The sequence below is a fragment of the Cervus elaphus genome, chromosome 17 (assembly GCF_910594005.1).
Source record: "Cervus elaphus chromosome 17, mCerEla1.1, whole genome shotgun sequence".
NCBI classification, from domain to species: domain Eukaryota; kingdom Metazoa; phylum Chordata; class Mammalia; order Artiodactyla; family Cervidae; genus Cervus; species Cervus elaphus.
The window spans coordinates 57091494-57117958 of NC_057831.1; the positions used below are offsets into that span (position 1 = coordinate 57091494).

Sequence of the window (26465 nt, forward strand, 5' to 3'; positions counted from 1 at the left end):
GTTACTGTGACTCCTAATGATGTCCATCAACAGCTTGTAGAAAACCGGCATCCTAACCTCTCCAAGGACGCCCTCTCTAACTCTCTCGCGTATCTGGGCTACAGATCTACCACCATAATCGGTGTTAAGACACAACCCAGGGCTTCGTTGCTGGTCCAGTGGTTAAGAATCCACCTTGCCTGTGATGACCTAGAGTGGTGGGATGGGGTGGGAGACGGAAGGGAGGTTCGAGAGGGCCATAGGTACACCTGTGGCTGATTCATGGTGATGTGTGGCAGAAACCAATACAACAGTGTAAAGCAATTAAAAAAAAATCCACCAGTTAAAAATAAATTTTTTAAAAAATTTAAAAAAAAAATCCACCTTGCCACATAAGAGACGCTGGTTCCAGCCCCGGCTGGGAAGACCCCACATGCCGCGGGGCAGCTGAGCTCACGTGCCACAATCAATGAGCCCATGCCCCGGAACCCTCAAGCCACAACTGCTGAGCCCTTCTGCAGCAGCTGCTGAAGCTGGCATACTTCAGGGCCTGTGCTCTGCAACAAGAGAAGCCAACACAGTGAGAAGCCCAGGTACCTCAACTAGAGAGTCGCCCCCGCCTGCTGCAACTGGAGAAAGCCCTCCCGCAGCACCAGCTTCCCTGGTGGCTCAGACCGTGCTGCGATGCAGGAGAGCCCGGGTTGATCCCTGGGTGGGGAAGATCCCCTGGAGGAGGGCATGGCAACCCACTCCAGTATTCTTGCCTGGAGAGTCCCCATGGACAGAGGAGCCTGGCAGGCTGCAGTCCACGGGGTCACAAAGAGTCGGACACGACTGAGCGACTAAACACAGCATAGCACTCACGCAGCACAACCAAAAATAAAGTAAATTTTTAAAATCCGCAACCCGAAGACTATGGCAGCTTCGCTGCCGGCTCTCCTTCCAGAGCAAGTGTTAACCTACAGAATGAGAAATTTAAAACCTTCCTACTTTACAGTCAGACTTTACTTTTTGTATGGTTCTCCATTCACTGTGACCGTTTTGGAATTTCACATTGGTCTTTGGATTCACAGAGGTTGCCTGGCCATCTATCCAGGTGATTTCTAAGAGTTTCTGAAGGACGGTTGCAAAAGAGGAGTTCTGAAGAGCAGGGAGTGTGCCAGTCCAGGCAAGACCCTCTGGGCAGCGTCCCTGCCCACCCTCGCGCTTCCCCAGAGGGCACTGCAGGCCCTCCTTGGGGGCACCCCCCGCCCCCCTTACTGCATTCACACGTGGTGTGGCTCTGGTCGGTTCCGTTCGTATGGGCCGCCCTCCTTCAGGCTGCAAGATCTCTGAGACGAAAAATATGTCCTCTTACATTTTTGTAACTCCTACACAATAAAACATCTAGCAAGTATATTTGTATGTATATCTGTGATATACATATACCTATTTGTTTATGTATTTGTTTACATACCCATTTTTATTGAATTATAGTTGCTTTACAATCTTCTGTTAGTTTCAGGAGTACAGCAGAGTTATTCAGTTATTTTTTCGGGTTATATTCCGTTATAGGTTATAACAGGATATTGACTACACTCCCCGTGCTACACAGTAAATCTCTGTTCTGCATCTATTTTATGTGTAGTTGTTTGTATCTATTAATGCCACATTCCTAATTTGTTCCTCCCTCTCTCCTTCTTCCCTTCGGTAACCATAACTTTGTTTTCTGTTTTACATGTATCTTTATTTTCATTATATATATAATTTATTGACCACCACAATAAGTACTCTTGAGTACATCATTTCATTTAACCTTCAGAACAGTCTTATAAGGTTGATGCTATTAGTTCTCACTTAGAGATAAGAGGACTGAGTCATAGAAAGGTTAAGTAAATTACCCAAAGTCACATGGTTAGTAAGTATAAGAATTAGTAAGATATTAGAATCCAGGGTTGACAGTGAGGTGTGTTTTTAGCCTCTTTGATGGCGCTACCAGCAGCATTTACTTAGCATCTGCTGTGTGTGTTTGTGCAACGTTCTTCACATTCATTATTTCCTTATCCTGCAAAGGATCACAGTGAAGTGTGGATCTCACTTTAAAACAGAAAACTTCCTTTGGGTGTATACCCAGAGGTGGAATTGCTGGATCATATTATAGATCTATTTTTAATTTTTTGAAGTGAAGTTGCTCAGTGGTGTCCAACTCTTTGCGACCCCATGGACTGTAGCCTACCAGGCTCCTCAGTCCATGGAGTTTTTCAGGCAAGAGTGCTGGAGTGGGGTGCCATTTTTTTCAGGAAGCCAGAAACAATACTTCCAAGAGATATCTTCACTCCCGTGTTCATTGCAGCTCTGTTCACTCTAGCCAAGACATGGAAACATCCTAAATGCCCATAAACAAATAAATGGATAAAAAAGGGTGTGATATATACACACAATGGGATATTATTCAGCCATGAGAAAGAAGAACACCCTCCCAATTATGACAATATGAATGGACCTTGAGCTCCTTATGCTAAATGAGATAACTCAGAAAGAGGAAGACAAATGTTGTATATTATTACTTGTATGTGGAATCTAAAAAGGTCAAACTCGTAAAAAACAGTAAAATGGTGGTTAGCCCAGGATAGGCGGGAGGATAAGACTGATATTGTTTAAGGGTACAAACTTGCACAAGTAGTAACTTAGCCATAGTGCAGTATTAGGAATTCAGACAGCAATTTGGTACTATAATCACCAAGCTTGGTAAGAGACTAAAATTTTAATTGTCTCAATGACAAAAAACAAAAGATAACTATGTAATGCAATAGAGGCACGAAATACAGCTACAATGGTAATCATATTACAATATACACATCTATCAAATTAACATGTTGTACATCTTAAATTTATCTTTGACATTTGACAATGTTATCTGTCAAATACATTCAATTAAAAAATGAGAAAACTGAGGCCCAAGGAGTTTATGTAACTTACCTGAAGTTGCACAATTAGTAGGCAGTAAATCCAACATTCAACCCAGTGTTAACTTCCACACCACAAATCACCTGGGAGAAGTAGGCACAGCTATATGTAAACATCATTAATGAGAAGAAAAGATGACAGGTATGCTGACCTATTTCTTTTTTTCAGGTTCAGTCATTTTTAGCATCACTTGATGGAGAGAAGCTGGAGGTCTTAAAAAATGACCTAATTTCCATTAAAGACATCTTTGCAGCCAAAGTATTCGAGAATGAAGAGAATCAAGAAGTGCAAGGTAAAGAAAAATAACCAGATAAAATAGCAAGACAAACTGTTGGTGTCATCCTTGTGAAGCTGCTGTTAATAGGCACAGCCCTTTAAGCAGGGGAGAGGCACTAATTCAGCCCTCCTGCTAATTGAGCTCTCCTGCTCCCTTCCCGACTCTGTGCCCCTGCTCTTGTCCCAGGAGCTGGTCACGCTGACCTACAATCATCCCTTCCTCTGGGTGGGAACTCCTGAGTCAGGCATCTTTACTTCTCTGATGTCCAGCATGTCACACGCACACAACAAATGCATCTGGTCGAATGATCGAAGAGCGCAGTGCACTCAACAGGGCCCTGATGGCTAGAGTTTACGCTCCAATGTCTAATTTTTTTTTTTTGTTTGTTTTTTGTTTTTTTTTTTCCAATGTCTAATTTTTTATCTGCACGTGGAAGTCATTGAATGTGGTTGGTGTTGGTGGTGGGCAGGTCTTTGAGTGGATTTCTTTTCATATTTTTCTTCTTCCTTTTAACTTCTGTGTGTAGGAGTTAGGGTGTATTTGTAAGTGGCCTGCCCTTCCCCCCGAAAGTACAGTTCTGACAAAAGCACACGGCACACCAGGGCTTGGAGTGTCAGTCACTGCGGTGAGCCGGATGCACCCTCCACGACACACTTCCAGCCAGATGATGACAGGACCCAAGGAGAACAGACTCTATCTTGTGAGAGGCAAGGCTTCCTTGAGAGGGGCCAAGATGTTCCCCAGGTTGGATGTGCTTAATGATTAGGTTGTCCATTTGGGAGCAGAATCTAGCAAAGCATTTGCTATGTACATGGAGAGTGATTGATGTCATCACCATGCCCTGCAACTGCCATTATTTTGTGTAGGTTATGCTGAAAATTTAAGCAACCGTGGACACAGGAGGCTGGCTTCTCCTAGGATCCTCTGAAGGGTCTTACATGCAACATTTTTACTACTTACTTGCTACTTGGCCTTGAACAAGGTATATAACTTTTCTGAAACTCAGTATTTTACCTATACAGTGGAGACAGTGATACCTATTCCCAAGGGCTATTATTGTAAGGATCAAATTAGATAATATATGTAAAAATGTATATTACCGTGCCTGGCACATGGAACTGCTCAAAGTGTTAGCTGTTCTAATTGTCAGACGTGCTAACACAATTCCAGGAAAATAGCAAAGATGCAATAAGTTATAGCTTTCATTTACAATTGTACTTGTGATAATGTACATTCATATCATCCAGTCTCTGGAAGCATTTTATGCCCAGACGTGATACATACCTTTAAAAAGAAAGTCACTCAGTCTTGTCTGACTCTTTGTGACCCCATGAACTTTACAGTCCATGGAATTCTCCAGGTCAGAATACTGGAGTGGGTAGCCTTTCCCTTCTGCAGGGGATCTTCCCAACCCAGGGATTGAACCCAGGTCTCCCACATTGCAGGCGGATTCTTTACCAGCTGAGCCACAAGGGAAGCCCAAGAATACTGGAATGGAGCCTGTCCCTTCTCCAGGGGATCTTCCCAACCCAGGAATCATACCGGGGTCTCCTGCATTACAGGCGGATTCTTTACCAACTGAGCCATGGGGGAAGCCCGATACATACCTTTAATCAAAGCTCAAACACAGGAGCTCAAGTGCTTCAGCCTAGATATTCAGGGCAGTATTATTCTAAGCATTTGCAAACTGTCGTTTAAAAAATATTTCCCCCCTTATTCCCACATACTGACCTTATATACCTTCAGTTTAATGAGATTTATGCTCATTGAATCAAAATAGAAGAATCAATTACACTGCAGCATAGAAAAAGGTCAGTATCAAAGAGACAGTTGGAGAACAACGTTTCTGAGCATTTGCGTCTTGCTATAAAGTCACAAAGGATGACAGCCTTGTCTTTGCTTTAATAATGAAGAAACTAAGACACTAGCTGTCAAAGGTCCTATGGTTTGTATTATGGACCCAAGACGAACTAATGTAGATGCCTCTTTTCCAGAGTAACAATCACCAAAAAATGCAGGCTGTTTTTCTTCAGCTTCATGATACCTGAGGTAAACCTCTGTCCTATTGGGGGTGTCATTCAGAACAGATAAAAAGAGGATCCCTAACATCAAAGAAATATTATTGCCAGTGTAAGTTAAGGCAGCATTGCGTCCCCAACAAGTACTATTTCCTGGAGAGGAAACTTGATTCACACTGTTAAATAGAAAAAGTTACTCCATGTGTTATGTTCCAGTCTTAGTACAGAGCTTCAATAAATGGAGATTTTTTAATACGACCAAAAAGCAAATTGTAATCTTGAACAGCTTGCTTAGGAAATGGTAGATTCGTCTCTCTTTAAGTGATGGAACCCTGTTACCTCCCATAATATAATACGTTCATTTTCCTAAAGGACATCTCCAGATTATCAAAACACTACTAATTTTAATTAATTTAATAAATAGGTGTCATTTAAATGCCTAAAGAAGAACAGGAGAGAAGAATAGCAGGGTTGTCATTAAATTAATCCAGTTGTGATGGAGTGTTACAAACTGGAAGGTGAGGGATTAACTAAAAGCTGTCGAGAGCAATCCAGGGGCCAAGTTCCAGGAGAAACCAGAGCATTTTCATCATATTTTTTCTTGTAAGCACTTATATTTCTAGAATACCTCTAACACCTAAATAATTTATTTGATCATCTCAGAAAATGTAATAAACTATCGTTTTTAGATAAATTTAATATTGGGCTCCTCTGTTTCTAATAACATTAGCTAATGATTTGCATGTTTGTCTTTCCAGCCACATGTAATTTTATTACACTGCCATGGGTCTCTAATTTGGTTTCCCACTGTTGTAAGGAGATTTCTAAAAGCTTTTTCCTCTTTTCACTGCCTTGGTGAAAATCTTCTCAGTCACATATACAGACCAAGAATTGTAGTAATAGGTCTTCTTTGTTACAACATTCTTTATCATCTGTGTTTTTATCTACTTTCACTTTTCCCTGTTATGATTTCCCTAAAATGTTTGCTCTGAGTTATTGGTACATTTCTCTGTTTTATGAAACAAACGCACATTTAAAAACTGGAGATACACAGAGTCCATATATCCTAATTTAGTGCGGATTGCTTTCAAATACTTTTAATCTCCCTATGTTTATATCTTTGTAGCATATAACAATATAGTTATATAAAACTTTAGTGTTTACAAATACTTACACATTTGTTTTATTTGGTCCTTACAATGACACTAAAAAGGAGATGGGTGGGTTTTCTTATCCTAAATTTACAGAAGAGGAAGTGGAAGCGAAGAAGCCTTGTGACTGGCCCCAGTCACAGAGCCAGTAACTGCAGGAGCTCGGGAAGACCCCCAGCCTCAAGTCAGGCTCTTTCTGCCCTGCTGTGCTGCCCCATGCAGATGAGAAGGACGAGGCAGGTGGGGAGTGAGAACCCGTGGGGCTGCCCTTCTCACTTTGCCCACTTAGAGAGGGTGAGGCCAAGACCTCTGACCAGCAGAGAATCTCAGTGTTTGATGGAATCGCATTCGCTTTCTCTCTGATTCTGTCTTTGCAGGCCTCCAATTCGCCCTTTTTCTGCTTGTGACTAATGCCTTTCTCATCCTGGAAGGCTAGGCTCAAGCATCACCTCCTTCTGGAAGCTTTCTTAATACCCATGATCAAGCTTTGCAACAGCCTGCTCTGTCTGAGCACTCGCCTTATGGATTTTTATGATTTGCTTGTATCACTTCACCATGAACAAAGACAGCCATCTCTCTACCCCAGGGCACATGCCTCCCTCCGCCGGCCACAGCTACCCTGGCCCCCATCCATGTGACTCACTCCCCTCCTGCTCTGGGCTCTTACTCAAAAGTCATCTTCTCAGCTTGAGATTCTTAACCCCCAGCTGTCCCTATCCCTCTTCCTTGGTTTCTTCTCCATAAAGCTTCTTACCTGACATATATGCTTTCCATCTCTAGTAACTTTATTGACCTGCTCCCCGGTGAGAATAAGTACATAAATTCTAGGGGATGATAAACGGATTAGGCCAAATGTTTTGAACAAACACCTATAAGTTACCCTGGCTATCATGACAAGCTGCTGATTAACCATTTGTCTCTCAAACAGAAACAAAGACAGGCGGACAAGTGTTAGCTACAGAATTTCTCACACAGCTTAGTCCTCTCTGAAGCTGCCATCTTCACCCACTAACATAAGCCAGGTATTTCCTTCTCAGGGGGTTTTGAGGTCCTGTAGTCAGGCCGGACGAATGATGCTTTTATACGGTACCCCCTCCTCACCCCAGACTAGTGATACAACCCACAGCGGAATCAATTCTTTTATTTATTTTTTATTAAAGTATAGTTGAATTACAGTGTTGTGTCAATTACTGCTATACATCACAGTGACTCAGTTATACATATATATACATTCTTTTTCGTATTATTTTGTGTTATGGTTTATCACAGGATACTGAATGTCGTTCCCTGGGCTGTACAGTGGGACCTTGTTTATCCATTCTAGTAATATGTATACCAGTTTGCATCTGCTAATCCCACACTCCTACGCCTACCCTCTCCCACCCACGTCCGCCTTGGCGACCGATCTGTTCTCTATGTCCTTGATTTTGTTTCTGTTTCACGGATAGGTTCATTTACATCATATTTTAGATTCCGCATGTAAGTGGTATGATATGGTGTTTGTCTTTCTGACTTACTTCACTTAGTATGATAATCTCTCATTGCATGACATCAATTATTTAGCACTTATCAGAAACTTAAAAAATGGCCTCAACTTGTAGATTCAAATGAGAGATAGAAGATGGTAACTTTAAAGATCTCTCCTTTTTATTGCCCATCAATGAGATTAATTTTATTTCATGTGTATGACATGTTATATTATCAATATATTAGTAAATATGGTACAACTGATTAGTAAATTATTTACTCAATAAATATTCATTGTATCACCTGTTATGTTCCAGGCACTGTGTTAGAGTCCCTGGATTCAAGAATGAGCAAAACAAATACCATCTGTACCCTTAGGTAGCTTCCAGTCTGGAGGGAAGACATACTATTATGAAATATTGTATGACCAGGCAGGTGTCCTAGGAAACCATGAGAAGTTTCTCCAGAGATATGTTGTTAAAGGTATTAGGATAAAAGTAGATAATCCACGGAGACTAAGTCTGCTTGCTCAGCGCTGTGGCTCTGTGGACACCAAAGGGCGCCCTGGGGTATCATTAAGGCTTGCAATGCTAAGCATAACAAGACTAGAAGCCTTAAATACAGTGTTGTCCCAGGGCTCTCAGGCCTGAGAAGCGTCATTAATTTGTTCATGCAGTCATTCAGCAAATAGCTGCTGAGGGTCTATACCTGTTACGGTATACATGGTCCCTCCTGCCCTCACATGCCCTTCAGTCCAGCCCAGGGCCACCCCAGCTAGAGCTGCGAGCAGCAAGGCTTCACCAGCCCCTCACCCGGCTGCAGCCGGCCACCTCGCCACTGTGCTTGAATATCCGGGCATGGCTCGTCTTTGCCCGGCAGCCGGGGGGCGGGCTGCTGCCACCCCCACTTACACTCTGACTGCAGGCTGTAAGGTTGGGGGAGCTGCTACATTCTGCAGGATGAGAAATAAATCATGCTTCTTACTTCTGTCGTTTTCTATTTCCAGGCATAGAAGCAAAGGAAGAAGAGTTTGCTAGCATGCTTACAGAGCTTCTCTTTGAATTACATGTTGCAGCCACACCTGACAAACTCAATAAGGTCAGCCCCATCTGAGTCTGTCTGGGTGTTTGTTTGTTTTTTAAAAAAGGTCTTGGTTGTAAAATTCCAGAGATTCACCTGAAATAGAAAAACCCCCAAGCCCCAAATGGCACGTGGGGGGAGAGGCATCCCAGGCCAGTAATTAAGATCTGATAAGGCAACATCATGAAATGTAACTGTTGAGAACGTGCTAGGCTGTGTGATGAGACCTGCATTTTAGTTGCAGCTTCACTGGTGTGATCTTGAACAAGTCACTTCTCCACAAAATAGGATTTCATTCAAAGCAGGGTTATCTTCAGCCTACAGGAGGAAAGAGGCTGAATTATCAAAGGGCTTTTGCAAATTCCATCTCCCGTCGCCTCGAAAGTGACATGCCAGAATCAGGCAGAGAAAACTCAGCAGCCAGAGCCAGGTCACCCGCACGACCCTTCCCACGGGAGATCTAAGGCCATCCGGGCTTTCACGGCCTGGGTTCCTCTGATAGTAACACCGGATGTTTTGCAAGTTCGTACAAGGTCTTGCTATAGCATTTCTTAATGAGGTCACTGAGCATTAATTACCTAAAACAGTGTCATTTTCCCTCCTCTCTTTCTTTTTCTTCTTTTTAACTATCAGTGATTGACACAGGTCCTCACTCATCAAGGTGAGTGAGCAAAGGGCAGACTGAGGCGGTGAGGTGCAGAGATGAGTGATTCCTTAGCTCTGATAGAGGTCACCACTCCTGGCAGGTCAGTGGCTTGAACACAGTGGGGAAATTGCCCCATTCATCTTTGCAGCGGCTGCCGCTGCTCAGGCAGTGTGTGTGGCGCCTCCAAGGTCTCACTGGTCTACTTACATAGTCAGGCAAACCTTTGTCCCTGAAAGAGGACTCACCGGGGATAGTTTTGTTGGATTTTGTCTCCCCTACCCTTCTCCCTGTTAACTTTTCATCACCACTCTGTGTTAAACTTTGACGTGCAAGCTTTCAAATGAGAAGTCAGTTTCACACAAGCTCAGATGAAACTTAAGCAAACAGCTTAAACTGCAGTGCAAAAGCTAGTGAGTCTGCCCTTTCAAAATCCAGGGAATAATACATAGGGAAGGTGGTTTCTGCTTGGTCAATAACTTTAAAGGCCACGTGTTGCTCAAGTTGCACTCATGTGAAATGAAATTAATCATAGTTCTCTCCTCCCCCACCACCACCCTGAGGTCAGAAGACCTGGCGTGGCTGGAGAGGAGCAGAGCCATCCTTCATCTTCCCAGTGTGAGACATTATTAGGTTCATGAAACACTGAGGGCTTCATGAAACATGGCAGAAGAAGAAATTTGCTTTAGCAATGACCCTGGCTAAATTTCATATATGTATATTTATTTGTATGTATATATTCTATCATGCTTTTATAGTTGGTCAGGAAAAGTGAAAAATATACTATGGCTTTTCCAGGGTGACTGTCACTTTTATTCCTATCTGAATATCATTTTAGAATGCTTTCCAAAAATTTCTCTGGCCCTACAGGTATTCTCTCCATACATTCTTTCTATTATGTCCCTTTTCTTACTGTATTTTACCAGAAAGCAACAACAAGGTGTTTTTAAGGAGGTTGAGTAATTGCCCCACCACTCTTTAAACATACAGAAAACCACCCTTAATGGATTAGGATTTGATCCAAGTCATGGGATTGGCTTTTGTGTCTCTGTATTTGTACAATAGACATATTGCTTTGGTTGTGCGGGGGATCCTTTGCAGGCCATGAAAAAAGCTCATGACTGGGTGGAAGACGATCAAACTGTGGTATCAGTAGATGTGGCTGAAGAGTCAGAAGACAAAGCTGGGAAGGAAGAAAAGGAAGAGAAACCTGAAAATCCTGAAGAAGACAAGAAGAAAGAAAAGACAAATAAGACAGTCGAGGTAAACATGTTACAGATCATCCACCTAAAGAGCAGTAATACATAAATTTTATTAGCAGCTTAATTTTAAGTGAGGCAAAGCCATTTCATTTTCATTTGTACCGTATTCCACACTAATATGAGTATTAATGTTATAAACACTAAAATCCCTCTATGCCAAGACATTTCATGACTTAGCACAGATATTGTAGCCTTCCTCCATAGCTTTACAATTATAACTTAAAGGAAAAAAGATCTTTAAGAACATAGGTGATTTATCTTTAGGGTAAAATTCCATCCTATATGCAAATATGTAACCATAAAATGTCTTTATGCCCTTTAACTAATGAGGTAATTGAAGCTTTTTTGAAAAAATTTCATTACCATAGTTTTTATGCTGTAGTTTAATAAATTTATATGTGCATAATTTAGAATCGGCCTGTGTTAAAAAAATGCGTTTGCAATAACTTCATTTTACATTGAATTTTAGATAAAGAAATTTACAATTTAGATCACTCTAAAGAAAAATATCTCCTGAGGTCTATTCATTCAGCTATCCTTCTATACGCTTTCTTGAGTATCTGCCTGTTATGTGCCCGGCATCATGCTGAGAACTGGGGCGTGTACATGTGTGTGCTCAGTTGTGTCTGACTCTTTGTGACTCCATGAGCCTAGCCTGCCAGGCTCCTCTGTCCATGGAGTTCTCCAGGCAAGAATACTGGAATGGGTTGCCATTTCCTTCTCCAGGAGATCTTCCCTACCCAGGGATCGAACCCGTGTCTTTTGCATCTCCTGCATTGGCAGGCAGATTCTTTACCAGCTGGGCCACTGGGGAAGCCCGAGAACTGGGGACCCAACTATAAAGAAGGATTGTCATGTCCCTGGGACCTGGTGACACGTCTATTTTATGGTAGCATTTCCATTTAGAATAGTCTTAGGTATACCCATTAAACTTTGGGTAATTTTTTTTTCAGGTCATATTTGTTTGGTTTTCTTCCCAAGAATTATTTAATTTTTTTAATGTCACAACATTTTTTAGAAAGTATCTGCTCAGTGAATAATTTTCTGACTTATACTTTTTGCTTTCAGGAAGTTTACATGCTGTCCATTGAAAGCCTGGCAGAAGTAACAGCTCGCTGTATTGAGCAGCTTCATAAAGTAGCAGAATTAATTCTTCATGGACAAGAAGAAGAAAAATCAGCTCAGGACCAAGCAAAAGTTCTGATAAAGTAAATGTTACTTTTAATTCTTATTTCTCAAATTTTATGTATTTGTGTCATTCAAACGCACACACAGACCCATGTACACCCTTGGCCACTAAAGGTTCCGATTTCATATCAACTAGTTCCATTGTTCTGTGGTCATCTTGAGAAATAAGGACTCTCTTAAGAAATGAACATGCTAGGGAGAATAGTAATAGTTAGCTAGACATTCCAAGAATTATTTTTGGAGAGATTTAAGGGAAGACACCCTAAATCATTCAGAGCTAAGTGTTTGTTTTAGTAGGTCAGGGTCTTGGAAGTACAAACCTTTGAAGATAATTACATCTTCAACATGCCGCACAAATAGAGAAAACACACCCTAATGGACTTATCAGCTAATTTCATAGAAATATACAAACCACCCCCACTGTTCCTAGGGACTTATACCAGCTCTGCATATTCTGAATCTGGCAATGATGGTCACTATTGTAAGCCAGTTCACCATGGATTGCTTGTGTGTGCATATTTGCTGTAATATGTTTGTTCTTCAATAAGCTACTATTATTTATCTAGTGAAATAAAAATGTATATATGTAATGTTATATACATGAAAATAGCTGGTATCAATTAAAATAGTTGATTATGGAAGTGAAGAATAAGCCATTAACTTTTAGGCACATGACTATATGCAGTGGTACAGAGAACTAGCAGAGATCCAAATGCCCTCTCATTATTATAAATATATAGACACAGGAGCCAAAGTAAGAGCCTCCTAAAATATATGGGTGCACACACACATGCCCACACGTCTGAACACTTTCACTCAACTAGTCTTCTCTTATTACTACATTCAGCAATGTAGGTTGGGGAGCAATTTTTTAGTGGAAAGACCTTCCCAAAGCTCATTCTTAGTGACTTTGGTGGCATTTTTCCTCACTTGTCCAGATTTGGCATCTAGTTTAGATGTTCATATCTAAACATGTGGAAATCAAAGATATTATAAGCCCTGCACAATCCTGCTATTAAAATGTGTACAAAGAATATGTACTTGTCTCAGTGGAGAGGGAAAAGGAAACAGTAAAATAGGAAAAGTTTAAAGTATTGAGGACAAATCTGAGTACTATTTATGGTGCTGATTTGAAAGAGGAGGGCTGAAGTCAGAGGTTTCTGAGTATGGAAAATAGAGCCGTATCCTTAGCTCCTTTCCTATTCCCAGCCCCTGACTGTCCCAACCTTACCAAACTGCTCCAAGAAAAAGGTAATAAGGCCTCATATGTGTCTGTATAATAAGTGCCTTACAACCCACATGCCCAAGAACATAGGCAGAACTACTCTTTGCCATCTCCAGCCTTACTCCTGACCCTTTTTGCAGAGAAGTCTTGGATGGGTGGATGGGTAGAAGGGGGGATAGATGGATATAAGGCAACATACCCGAATACATAGTCTAGACACAACCCCTATTTATCAGAATGAAACTTACTTCCACTGACATCACTAAATCTTTTAATGTGTAAGATTCCTAACTTGGAGTTATTGTTTTGCTAACAGCATTTTAATCACTGTTCATGTAAGTATATATACTTGTTAAAAAATTGGGCAATATGCACATTGTTAGGTAATTAGGTTTTCAGCTTTTGTCATCATCTTCTATATTATGACAAATATTGCTTTGTTAAATATTTGTACCTACCTTGTGTTATTTTCTTGGGGTGAAGTCCTACACATATAAAGGCTGTAATAAACATAGAGTTTTGATGCAAGTCTTAAAAACCATATTCTACAGTATCTTTGATTTGAGGCATATCTCACTAAAACATAATCAAGATATAAAAAGACATCTGAGTTTGAATTCCAGCTCTATCATATTCTTGTCCTAAGCAAGTTACTTAACCTTCTTAAATGTCAATCTCTTCATTTATAAAATGGGAATAATCACAGACCCTAATGAAGCCATTATGAGGATTAAATGTGATTATGCATACAAACGTACTTAACATGGTACCTCAGTGACTGTTCATTATTATTTTCAAATGACCAAATGCTGGTCCCTTGGCAATAGTCTTAAACCCCTTTACATGTGGAACTCAAGCCTGGTAATTTCCTGCATATGTTTTTGCTTCTAAAAAGAGGTAGGGTGAGAATTAGATTAAACTGTGATTGTGAGTCATGAAAGAATACGAAGGGAAATTTCTACAGATCATCTTCAAACTTGTGTGCCCTTCTTTTAAAGGGAATGCTGTATTAGTATCAATAATTGTATTAACAATCCGATTATTTTCCTTTACTAAAAATCCCCAAATCTCTTTTTTCTTCTTCTTTCAGATTAACTACTGCAATGTGCAAAGAAGTGGCCTCCTTATCAGAGAAGTTTACATCTTCTTTAACCACTGTTGGGGTAAGACTGTAATACGGCTCTTTTTTTCACCTTTTTCAAGGGAAGGTCTGTTAGGAGCTGTGAGATGAAGTAGAGGATGGAATGCCTTCTTTGCTCCTCAAGCCGAAGTGTAGCCAAGACACTTACTAAAATGACGCTTGAGCATCTTCTTTGGCAACAGGTGGCTCAAGGCTCTCATCCGATTGAGTTCTAGATGCGACCGTATCAGTTATAGAAGATATTGGGTGGATTTTCAAACCTCTCTGGGTCTCATTTCCTTTATTTGTTAAAGAAAAAAATATCAAATGAAGATTCCTTATGTTACTTAATATCTGTGATATGTAATACCAAAATCTCTATTAAAATAATTCATTCTTAATGTTCACATTCACTTGTCCTCAAAGCCTATTTTATAAACCACACAAGCTTTATTGTTACACTTCAACTTTAACCAAAAGAAAAAAAATATTATCAACCAATCTGTAGAAGTGTTTCTGTTCTCCAAGTAACAAATTTGAGAGGGTTGGCATTCCTTGGAGATGTGGTTTCTGGTTATTTTCTTGAAAAATCAGTCATGTTATATAACTCAACCTGGTGGGACTGGAGGAGACAGTAGAAGTTATTCCTTTTCAAGCTTTCCACTTTTCCTTTAAGGCCCTGGATGTAGGGGCAGATGGTTCTTTACATGAGAAACAACAAGTTTTGCTTCCTGGCTTAGCTGGGGTGTTTGGGTAATTATGTATTATTGTATTATGTATTGGGTAAAAATGTATTAGTGTCCTAGGGCTGTCTTGATAAGTACCACACACTGGGTGACCAGCACAACCTCAACTAATGAAATCTATAAAGCCCTATCTCCAAGTAAGGTCACATTCCGATATACTGGAGGTAAGGGCTTCAGCATATCTCTTTGGGGGCCACAATTCAACCCATGACAGGCAGTAACGGAACTTTATTAAAGGTGGTGGAGATGTATGAGAAGCTGTGGGGACTCCTCACCAGAGCTCATGTACCTTCTCTCTGAAGTGCTGCTATTAAAATTAATGTGACTCAACTATAGCAGTTCCCAGTTCTCTCCCTTCAAATTCCAGGATCCTGGGTGAGAAGGTTTGAAAGGCTCAATAGCATGCCTCAGATATCCATCTGGTATCACTAGTAGTGACTGAGGACAGGGTCATTGCATGTAGACCTACCTGGCTGCTGCCACGCACCTCCCCGCACCCCAGGAAAAGGGCAGTTCTCTAAAAAAAAAAAGCAGAAATGATTGTGGACTGACTGTCAGGAGATGTACGCCTCCCACACTTCTTTAAGTGGCTTAGTTAATAAAGGATGAGCTACATACCAGTGATTCATTCTGCTGTCAGAGAATATGGCCTGCATCTCCTATTTTGCAAAACACCAGCTTTTAATATTTGTCTAATTTTAGGCCTTCAGCAGTGGAGCTTCACTGTAAGCAGGCAGAGTGAAGGGTGCTGCAGGTAGAAGCATATTCATAGGACAGGCTTGATAAAGTGCATTTATGTGCTCAGCATCGCCTAGGTTAACTGATGCTTGTGGACCTTGGTGTAACTGCTAGATTTACAGAGAGGTGTGAAGTCTTAATCAGAATGGAATGACCTTGGCGACTTGGCTTCCCAAGGCTCTACCGTATCCTCTTCTCACTCTTTCCACTTTTTTCTGGTTTACTGCCTGAGATGCTGAGTCCCGGAGAGGTGAACTGATTCACCCAGGCTTCTCAGTCAGTCTCTCAACTCCCAGTTGGCTGCCCATCAGACACAGGAGGCAGACAGCTAACTGGCTTTTATGGTTTCCTAGTGATGAGGATATATATGTCTTTGTGTATATGTGCTATGTGTTTTTTATGATTCATGTTAAACATGAATTTACTTTTTAAATTTATTTATTTTTAATTGAAGGATAATTGCTTTACAGTATTGCATTGGTTTCTACCAAACGTCAACATGAAACAGCCAAGGGTTTACCCATGTTAAACATTAATTTATTTACATTGATGGGTAATATTCATGGTATTGCTTTCCATTCTCTTTAATGTAGTGTATTCTAACACAATGCTTCTCAAACCTTAATATGCAAGCAAATAACCTAGAGATCTTATTAAATGCAGATTTTGATTCAGTGGGTCTTGGATGAGCACTGAGATTCTGCATTTCTAACACGCTTCTAGGTGGTAGCTGTGCTCCTGATTCATATCCTACTTTTTGAGTAGCAAAGTTCTAGACAATAAGTATGTACTTGAATGAATATACACACAAAAATGAGTGAATATACACATAAAATGCACACACACGTGTATCCAAATGTTTTTATATACAAAATCAGGAACACACAAATTATCATTTTGAAGAAGGAAAAAACCAGATCTAAAGATAGTTTATGAAATGCCATCTCACCACAACAGTACCTCTCCTCTTGTGCTGTAATAAATCATTCACATCAAGTCATTGTTTCTGTTCCCTAAAAGAGCCATTATTCATAACTTGAAGTTAATGAGTGTATATTGCTCTCCAGACTCTATTTAAATTGCTTGCACATCTCATTGATTCTGAAAGCCAATGTCATTTTATTGCCCTCATTTTGATTATATTTTAGAGGTTTATTGATAAATAAACATGAAAGCAAACCATAATGGATTTTCTGGTTACTTACTAAAATGACTGCGTTTTTAAAGAGTTTTTTTCCCAAGACTCCATTATGCTTTCCCCAGTAAGACATTACTTAGCCCTCAGTAGAGTAACGTCAATGAAAGTGGGCTGCTCTGGGAAGATAGACTTCATTTATATCCTTTTGTTCACCATAACATTTTTCGAGTACCGTGAGAGAAAACAGCCTATTAAGAGTGCCATCTCTCTTTCTAGTCCCTTTAATTATTTATTGTCTAAGAGTAGATTGAACATTTTAGATAAGAGAAGACTGTTGATTAATGGACCCATAGCAGACATAATAATAATGGCTACATGGACACTAGCTCACTTTTTGAACACCTGCTTGACACCAGACTCTGTATTCTGCACTTTACGTATATTCGTGGTTTGCAAACTGGAAAACGCCAACCTGTTTGCAAGTTGTATTCAAGGGTATTTTAACTTTGCTGCCAACCTAGAAGACATACCCTATAACCAAGTACCTGCGCTTGCATTTAAAAGAAAAGCAGACAGACCAGGGCTGGGACAAGGGAGGCAAGTAAAGGTACTTAACCTGTCTACCAAATTTAAGGGGACCATCTCTCAAAAAGAGACAAAGAGACAACCTCAGTCATCTAGATAGATGCACTATTTAAAAAATCAACATGAACATGAAAAGTCATGATGAACAAAATATCAAAATTTTAAGTAAAGATTGAAGCCGACTCTGTCCAACCCAGTCTCACTCACCTCCCCCTAATCCCAGACCTGATACAAGCTTTGAATGGTTTAAAAGGTCTGAGTTTAAATTTCTAGCTACATGACCTTAAATAACTTGCTCAACCTTCCTGATTCATATTTTTTTCATCTGTGAGTCAAGGTTACCGTGGTCCCTGCCTACCCCCTAAGATTTCTGTGGAAATTAAATGAGATCGTGTAGGGGAAGCACCAGGTATGAAGTCTTATGTATAGTAAGCATCCCTCTTCTTCTCTAAGAGATCCCTCATAAAGCCAGCGTCTTACACTTTCTGTGACAAGCCTTGGAATATAAGCACCTAATCTGTCAATTTCATGCTTCTGATTCCACAGAGCAACCAGAAGGCCGAGGTCCTTAACCCCATGATCAATAGTGTATTGTTAGAGGTAAGTGGCCCCCCCAGAGAGAAAATGCTTCTGAATTAAACCAAATGTTAGAGCTACATGTTTTGTCTTTCTCCCAGGCAGTAAGTATTACTGCAATTCTAAATTTTATCATCTACAGTCTTTTTCTGAGTACATTTGTATAGTTCAACCAGCTGTAAACCCTTGGGTGAAACAACAATGCCTAATTTTCAAGAATTCCTGATTATAAAGAGAAATGCTAAGCTTGCATGTTATTTCTGTCGCTGTTTCCTCTGGCAAAAGCACATTTCTGCTGCCAAGTTTGACACCAGATTTAACACCGTGATTATTGGCTGCAACGAGGGATTCTTGCTCAACGGTGATTTTTTGTAAAAGTGGGCACTTCCCTCCATTCAAAATAACCTTGGGTTTAGCCGGGTCTAAGCTCCAGACTGGCAAAAAAGGACAGGTAAATATTTAGCATCTGCCCATTCACTAACCAGAGGCAAGATCCTCTGTGACCACTCACTCCGTGGCCTGCCCACCCAGCAGGATGTTATAACATGGACTTGCAGCTGCCCCACTCAGCTGTGACTTGGCCAGAAGCAGCGATGAAAAAGAGAAGAAAAGAAAAGGGACCCAGGACACCTCATTCTTGACCCGTAGGCACTGTGTTCCATCTGTGGCTAGTGGGGGAAATTCTTCTGTTACAGATCAGCCATAAGAAACCGGCGCCTCTGTAGCCCCACAGCACCCAACTGAATGAAGCCTCACGGTATTGACAAGTTTGAATATAAGCAGTGTATATACAGGGGTTTCTTGCTCTCTGAAGTACCCATCAAATGCAAAATTTGGAAATGACAAAAGTGAGGGAGGGCTACATATAAATATATAGCAATGCACTTAGGAATTGGGTCTTACCTTTAAGGAAAACTACCAAGGTACAGGAGTAACAGTGGTGATGTTAAGTGTTATTGTTTAAGACACAGCCTCCCAGAGGGATGGAGTTGACATGCAGGGACAAGGAACCTCAGAGGAAGATTCTGGAGCTAAAAGGAAATCCAGGCAGAACATGGAACCTGAAAACCTTTTCCTTGGCCCACCGAAAAGGCATTAGCAGATGAATTACTGTCGGTCATGAAGAGTATGAAGTCAAATCATTTATTCATTCCTTTGGTGGAAGTTTTCTCCTGTTTTAATTACCTGAAACTTTAAGTGGTCTCTTGGAGAATATTGTCTGTTAGAGCACCCGTGAACATGAATAGCAATGTCAAATATCCGAACCAAGTGGAGGGTACCAACATGAATGGGAAGAAGACAGCATTCAAGGATTTGCCTTGAATAATTGCACAGTATCTCCAGTAACCCATTATTGTTTATTCATCTATATGTGTTAGTCACTCAGTCGTGTCTGACTCTTTGCCACCCCATGGACTGTAGCCCACCAAGCTACTCTGTCCATGGGATTTTCCTGGCAAGAATATTGGAGTGGGTTGCCATTTTCTTCTCCAAGGGATCATCCCAACCCAGAGATCGAATCCAGGTCTCCTGCTTTGCAGGCAAATCCTTTGCCATCTGAGCCGCGAGGGAACCCCTTCTTCATCTATAGGTTAGGACAAACTACAGCCTCCTTCATGCTGTGCTTTTGTGTTATTTCAGGGCAGTGGGATTGATCTGGAAAAAGGATAAGTCAGATCGGACATAATGGGTATTGACTATACACACATAATATACCCTAAAGTGTAAGTGTTAGTTGCTCAACACTTTGTATCCCCATGGACTCTGTTCATGGGATTCTCCAGGCAAGAATACTGGAGTGGGTTTCCATTTCCTTCTCCAGGGATCTTCCTGACACCAGGGATCAAACCCAGGTCTGCTGCATTGTAGGCAGATTCTTTACCATCTGAGTCACCTGGAAAGCCCTAATATACCCTAAAAGTCTATGGAAATGGCTCGCCTCATTATAAGTGATTTCTTCTCTCTGTTAGTCTAGATAATTCAGAGCTGGTTGCAAGCCATCCAACAAAATGTGTTTATATCTACTTTAAGCAATAGCATTAAAAGAAAAATATTCTAAAATAGTGTGGGGTTTGAGGAGAAGAACGTTATCAAATGGGAAGAACTGTCAAGCTGGAACTCTGACAGTAACCCTGCAGTGACAGCTCTCTCCATTCACAGGGCTGCAATAGCACCGCGTACATACAGGACGCCTTCCAGCTGCTGCTGCCTGTCCTGCAGGCTTCTCACATCCAGACCAGCCGTTCCAAAGCACAGCCGTGACCTGGCCAGACTTCATCTTGGTAAAGGAAACACTGGGCCCTGTTGCTCCGATGTGCGTTTCCTGGGAAGTTTTCCATGCATCCAGCCGCAGACGCCCGTTTGGAGACACTACAAGCAATTTTGCACAGATAGTATTGAAAATGCAAGTTTAAAGAGAGTATCATTTCTCTCAATGTATATGGTTGTTTTTACAAATAATTATGTTTCTTTTATGTTAATTTAAACTTTCACAGCTTTGTATTGATAATTTCCTTTAATCTGGAGTTCACTGACAAATATTCACTTCCATTTTCCTGGTTAAGCATGTTATCTTTGGCAAGTCATGAGCGGACCCTAGACTTTAAATTTCTACTTTAAATTTTCCCATTCTTGTAGTATGACTTTAAATCAGTTCTTATAGTGGACTTAGTTTTATTATATAAATGCCATGGGCAGAGATAACACTACTTATAGATTTTTACCTATTATAGTGGAAGGGGAATATAGGTGTCTCTTTATACTCATTCATTCTTCAAACAAGCATATATTGAGCTCCTACTGTGTGTGTGCTCACAGTAGAAGAACATGATCTCACCCCGGTAGAAACAGATATTCTGAAAGAGGACTTACAATCATTCTGAAAAAGCTTTAAAATACTAATAACTTTTCTAAACCTTAAAAAAGTTGACGAACAAGGTAAATAAGTATTTTTTAAAATGTTCTACCCCTCAGCAGATTGGATTTTTCACACTCCTTGAATTTTTTTATCCAAAACTTTACATATGGGATGAAAATACATATGATAAGGGATACTAAAGAATATTTTGTTTAACACTGACTTCTTATGACCATAAGTACATAATGGCATAATCACAGAGCTTGCAAGTATTTAGATAGAATATTAGAGGGATTACAACACAGTAGACCCCCAGGACTGCACTTTAAAATCAACTACAGTTGAGTCAAGCTATTCCATGAATACACAGATCACACTCCCTGGTGGCAAATGCCATCATTGCTTCTAAAGACAGAACATGTTGATGTGTGGGTAACTAAATGGTATTACAATCCAAGAGGCTGCAGCGAAGACCCTGCAGCCGGGAGAGGCATTGTCAATGGGCAGGCCTCCCCTCCAGGCCCAGAGTTCACTCTGGGCAGGGGTTTCATACGACATCCTTGTCTGGGAGCCCCAGTGACATCCCTCCCTCCCAGGTTCCATCACAAGGTGTCTTACCAGTGGCTCTCTTCTGGTGAGACAAAGCCTGTACGTTAGCCTTGTTCACGTTTGCTTTTATTCCCCTGGTAGGATAGACCAACTTTTGTTCCATATAGGTAAAGTAGGGATCTTTTCATAGCATCCTACTTCTTCAGTTCAGTTCAGTCGCTCAGTCGTGTCCAACTCTTTGCGACCCCATGAATCGCAGCACGCCAGGCCTCCCTGTCCATCACCAACTCCCAGAATTTACTCAGACTCATGCCCATCGAGTCGGTGATGCCAGCCAGCCATCTCATCCTCTGTCGTCCCCTTCTCCTCCTGCCCCCAATCCCTCCCAGCATCAGGGTCTTTTCCAATGAGTCAGCTCTTCGCATGAGGTGGCCAAAGTATTGGAGTTTCAGCTTCAGCATCTGTCCTTCCAATGAACACCCTGGACTGATCTCCTTCAGGATGGACTGGTTGGATCTCCTTGCAATCCAAGGGACTCTCTAGAGTCTTCTCCACACCATAGTTCAAAAGCATCAATTTTTCGTTAGGAAATTTATTTTCCAATATCCTGCATTTCATTTATGTATCTCCTGAAACAGCCAAATGGAAAATATAAGAAGTTATTTATAATCTGGAAAAAAAATTCTCTGTGGAATCAATTAAAGGTGGCTTTTCCTACTTGCTATTTGATTGCCTGAAATGTTTCTGCTGTTAAGTCTAGAGACCAGTTAACTGATGAAAATGTTGCATTTGCCTCTTCATAGATTTTAGACTTTTTATGTATAGACCAGAGGACAGGGTTGAGATTTACAATTTCCTTATATCAGTTTTTGAGCATCAGATGGACTTATAGATGTTAACAGGAAATGTAAAAGAAATGGATAGTTGCAAAGGGGCTAGAAATTAGACTTTAAGCCTTCACTCATTGTGTGCATAGCAAAATTTTTAATCATGAAATGAAATATAAATCTACAAAAGAATAAGAGAATTATTTTTTAAGTGGTGACTTTATTTGCATTGCACTTATATATCTTTTAATGATAGGATGTGAGGATTGCCAAGTGAAAACACAGGCTGAGAGATGATTCCTGGGGCCTAGCTCCATGGTCTGAGAATTACATTATTTAAGAGAGAATCATCATTTAAAATATATCCACTCTCCAGGATTGCTCTCTTTCAATACTGTTTTTCACCATCACTTTTAAGTAATTTCTTCTTTGCTTTGCTTTAAAAGCTAGCAAAGCACATGATCCAGATCTGAGCAAATATCAATCAGTTACTGAATGAATGATTTAACAGACTTACTCTGGAAGTTTTGTATTCCTTCAATAATCCTTTACAGAAATTGGGTTCATTTCAATCTATGCAATTACCCTGAACACGCATGCCAGCTTTTTTTTTTTTTTTTCCTTACATCAAGTGCAAAAGAAGTTCTAGTCTAAATAATGAATGTAGTCTTGTGCCTATGCTTGTGCCTTATTAAATAAAAAGCTTCAAAAGCATATTTCAAATTCAAAGCAAAATGCGTCCAAGAAAATTGCTTTGGGGTATTGATACATGCAGCTCTAAAGGGCAAAATCCCAACTCTTAAAGGAAAGTATTTAATCCTGAACTTCAGACAGAAGCCTCCCTTTCCTCCGGGTCTCACACTGGACTGTACCTCAAGCCCATGGTTAAATGAGCCATGTGGCTGGCTGGGCAATGCCAGGGATGAGCCACTTCAGCTGCACCCACCAAGGGGTGGACCGTGGACCTCAGCTGCAGAACTCCAAGGAAGAAGCACCTTGAACAAGTGAAGAAAAGTGCAGATTACGTGAGAGAAGTCTGAACCCAGAAATAAGTGTCTCCTGTGCTTTGTATTAATAGAAGTCAGCTGCCCCAAGGTGATCCCATATCTGGAAAGTTAAATTCTGCACAAGCCGCCAGGCTGTGCTTAAGTTAGAAACAAAAGCAGGCAAATTCCAGTCATAGCCATCCCAGAGCTCTAGGATATAACATCTTAGGAAGTAATTTAGCAAAAATGTGAAATAAGCACATTTCCCTTCTTTCCTAAAAAAATGTATACATTTGCAATATGCATGTATGCTGAACAGATGGGGTGGCTCATACACATGACTTCAATTCATATTTAATTTTATAAAAGCAGTTATTCTTCAGGGTCGAGCTAGTTTTTTGTAATGTCAAAATTGCCTTTTGATCTTCCTCTTAAGCGTGCCCCACATTCTGATATTCAGATCCACGCTTCAACTTGGTTTCTTAAACTGTTGGTTTGTAAAGTCACATCAGAAGAAATCATAATGAAAATTCATTTCAGAACTGCAATTTTGCCTTGATTTTGTAGTTGATTAAGATTCAAAAAGCCATCAAAGTGGATTCAGACCAGCCAAAAACTTCACACTGAAAAAAAAATCATGTGGTTAACCATTTGTTGTATTTTTCTAGCTATCTCATAACTTATTCAGGTTTATGTTCATTTTCTGTATATTTAAAAAACTCCCCTGGTGGCTCAGACAGTAAAGCATCTGCCTACAATGCGGGAGACCTGGGTTCCATCCCTGGGTTGGGAAGATCCCCTGGAGAAGGAAATGGTAACCCGCTCCAGTACTCTTGCCTGGAAAATCCCATGGACGGAGGAGCCTGGTAGGCTGTAGTCCATGGGGTCACAAAGAGTCGGACACGACTGAGTGACTTCACATCTGTATATGTGCCTATAGTAGATGCTCCACTGCAATGTCTGCTGTTAAACAAATCTGAGTTCTTTGTGTGTATACGCACTTAGCTCCTGAAAATATCTGAGTTGGTCTACCCTTTGGGCATTTTACTTTTAGCAATGATTAGCTTATTACAACCCAATAGTAAGAAATCGATTGTGTTTCTGATATTTCTGGTGTCTAGAGCCATCATAGACTGGGAATAGAACCTGATTTTGTAGGATAAGAATTTTGTGTTGGAGTTGAAGCTGTTACCTTCGTCCGGATCAGAGAGTTTTTTCTCTGCATGATCTGTCAGCCAAAAAGCGATAGGATTATGTCTGCCTGTGGTCACTGCTGACTTACTTGAAGGCCTGTCTCTTCTATTAGTCTCAAAGAAATTCCATACTGCAAAAGAATAGTATATACATTTCGTATATGACTCCCCTGGGAACAAAAGTTTAGGGTGATCCCGAAATGGTCTGTCTCCCTGCCCTGGGTTTCACCACTAGATTTCTAGAGCTGCCATTTGGCGGGAAAAGTCAGCACAGAAGCCAAGAGCAGATGGATGAAACCTTGGCAAAAAAGCAAAACTAATTCTCTGCCTTTGAGTCCCTGCCATCTTTATCCTTTTTCTCTCTCAGGACTTTCTTGACAGTCATTAAATGCCTCTCTTCCAAGATAAGCTTTTCACATCCTGACTCTCTTTTTCATGTCTCCTCTTCTTCCCTTTCTCCTTCACTACATTTATATTCTCCTTCCCCGTTTACCTTACCAGAAAACAATCCAGCCAAAAATCTTCGATGATAATCAGTAATGTGTATTTACTGTGTGCTGAGCACCACGCTGAGTGTTTTGTATGTATCATCCCATTTACTCTCCATAAGTACCCTAATGGGTAGATACTACGATTTCCACTGCCCAAATGAGAACATTTAGATGCAAGGAATCTCAGAACTCATCTAATCTCACACACGTGGTAAAACAGAGCCAGGATTCAAACCCATGTCATTTTGGCCTGACCGGTTATTGTTGTAAACTCTTACGTAGAGCCTCTCAACAAAAGAGAAAACTAACATGTTATTTTTAGAGATAGCTGAATACTTATGTGTTTAGCTCTCTTTATACTGTGAGGTGGATTTGTAGCTGAAAGATTTAGTCGCCAACTGTGGTTGTTTCCATGCAACTAAGAACACAGTGGGGCCAAAGAGACACAGAAGGAAGCCATGCGAGGTTATTGGGCCCCTGGGTGCTTCTCACAGCAGGCGTCTGCACCTCTTCACAGATATTTCCACTGAGCAGCTCCCTGGTCAGCATCGGCACCACAGCCTGTTCCGCAGGTGCCTTTGATTGTCCTCAAATGGCTCCATTTCCTCCTCCTCCCCCGTCACTGGTGCCAAGGAATCCCATTTGTAAATCACCACCCTTCCTGGAAATCCTTAACCCTCTACTACCTACTTGGAGCTTGCAGTGGTTTTATGCTTCCCTTGCCTTGAAGATTACCAATTTTAGGCAGCCTCTCTGTTGAATCTTCAGTACTGTGGGCTGTGAGATACTGAGAAGTATTTTAAAGATGCACTCAGTAATGCTTGCTTGTCCTTGAACTTGGTGCCGTTCCCTGTTAAGCCCAAGAAATGGTGGTGGTGGTGATAGAGATGACGATGGTGGTGGTCCTGGCAGTGATGATGATGATGATGGTGGTGGGTGATAGAGATGACGATGGTGGTGTTGACACTGATGATGAAGGTGGTCGTGGTAATGGTGGTTGTCATGATGATGATGAGTTTGGTGGTGGTGATAAAGATGATGATAGTAGCTATGGTGATGATAATGATGCTGGTGGTGACAATGTCTTTATTCACTAACTACTTAACTATGTTACAGACACTTTACCTCCATGGTCTCAATTTAATTCCCAATATCATCCTTATGAGGCAGTGACTATTATCATACTTATTTTCCAGATGAAAAGCAAACCTCAGAGAGATTAAATAATCTGCCTTAGGTTATCCAACTGATAATCAGAAGAGATAAGATTTATGTTGAGGGAGTATATAAAATGCTAGTCAGATTCCCCAGACAAGCAGGTACCTGGTCATTAAAAAAAGTTGCTCATTTTCTCTTGGGTTGAGTTCTTCTCTTCCGGCTAATACCTGGGCTCTTTCTCTAGCCAGTGGCCTCAGGCAGAGAC

At 40.9% G+C, this 26465-nt stretch overlaps 1 protein-coding gene across 3 annotated transcripts in view; it reads left to right on the forward strand.

The window, feature by feature from the left end:
* FAM114A1 (family with sequence similarity 114 member A1) overlaps positions 1-21668 on the forward strand; it is a 68958-nt gene extending 47290 nt beyond the window's left edge. For all 3 annotated transcript variants that reach the window (XM_043870701.1, XM_043870700.1, XM_043870702.1), the window contains 7 exons: positions 3094-3217; positions 8845-8936; positions 10663-10824; positions 11892-12031; positions 14327-14399; positions 18110-18163; positions 20300-21668. In XM_043870701.1, coding sequence (XP_043726636.1) covers positions 3094-3217; positions 8845-8936; positions 10663-10824; positions 11892-12031; positions 14327-14399; positions 18110-18163; positions 20300-20401 — 747 coding nt within the window. In that variant the 3' untranslated portion in view covers positions 20402-21668. The remainder of the gene's footprint in view (positions 1-3093; positions 3218-8844; positions 8937-10662; positions 10825-11891; positions 12032-14326; positions 14400-18109; positions 18164-20299) is intronic.
* Positions 21669-26465: the final 4797 nt, after the last annotated feature.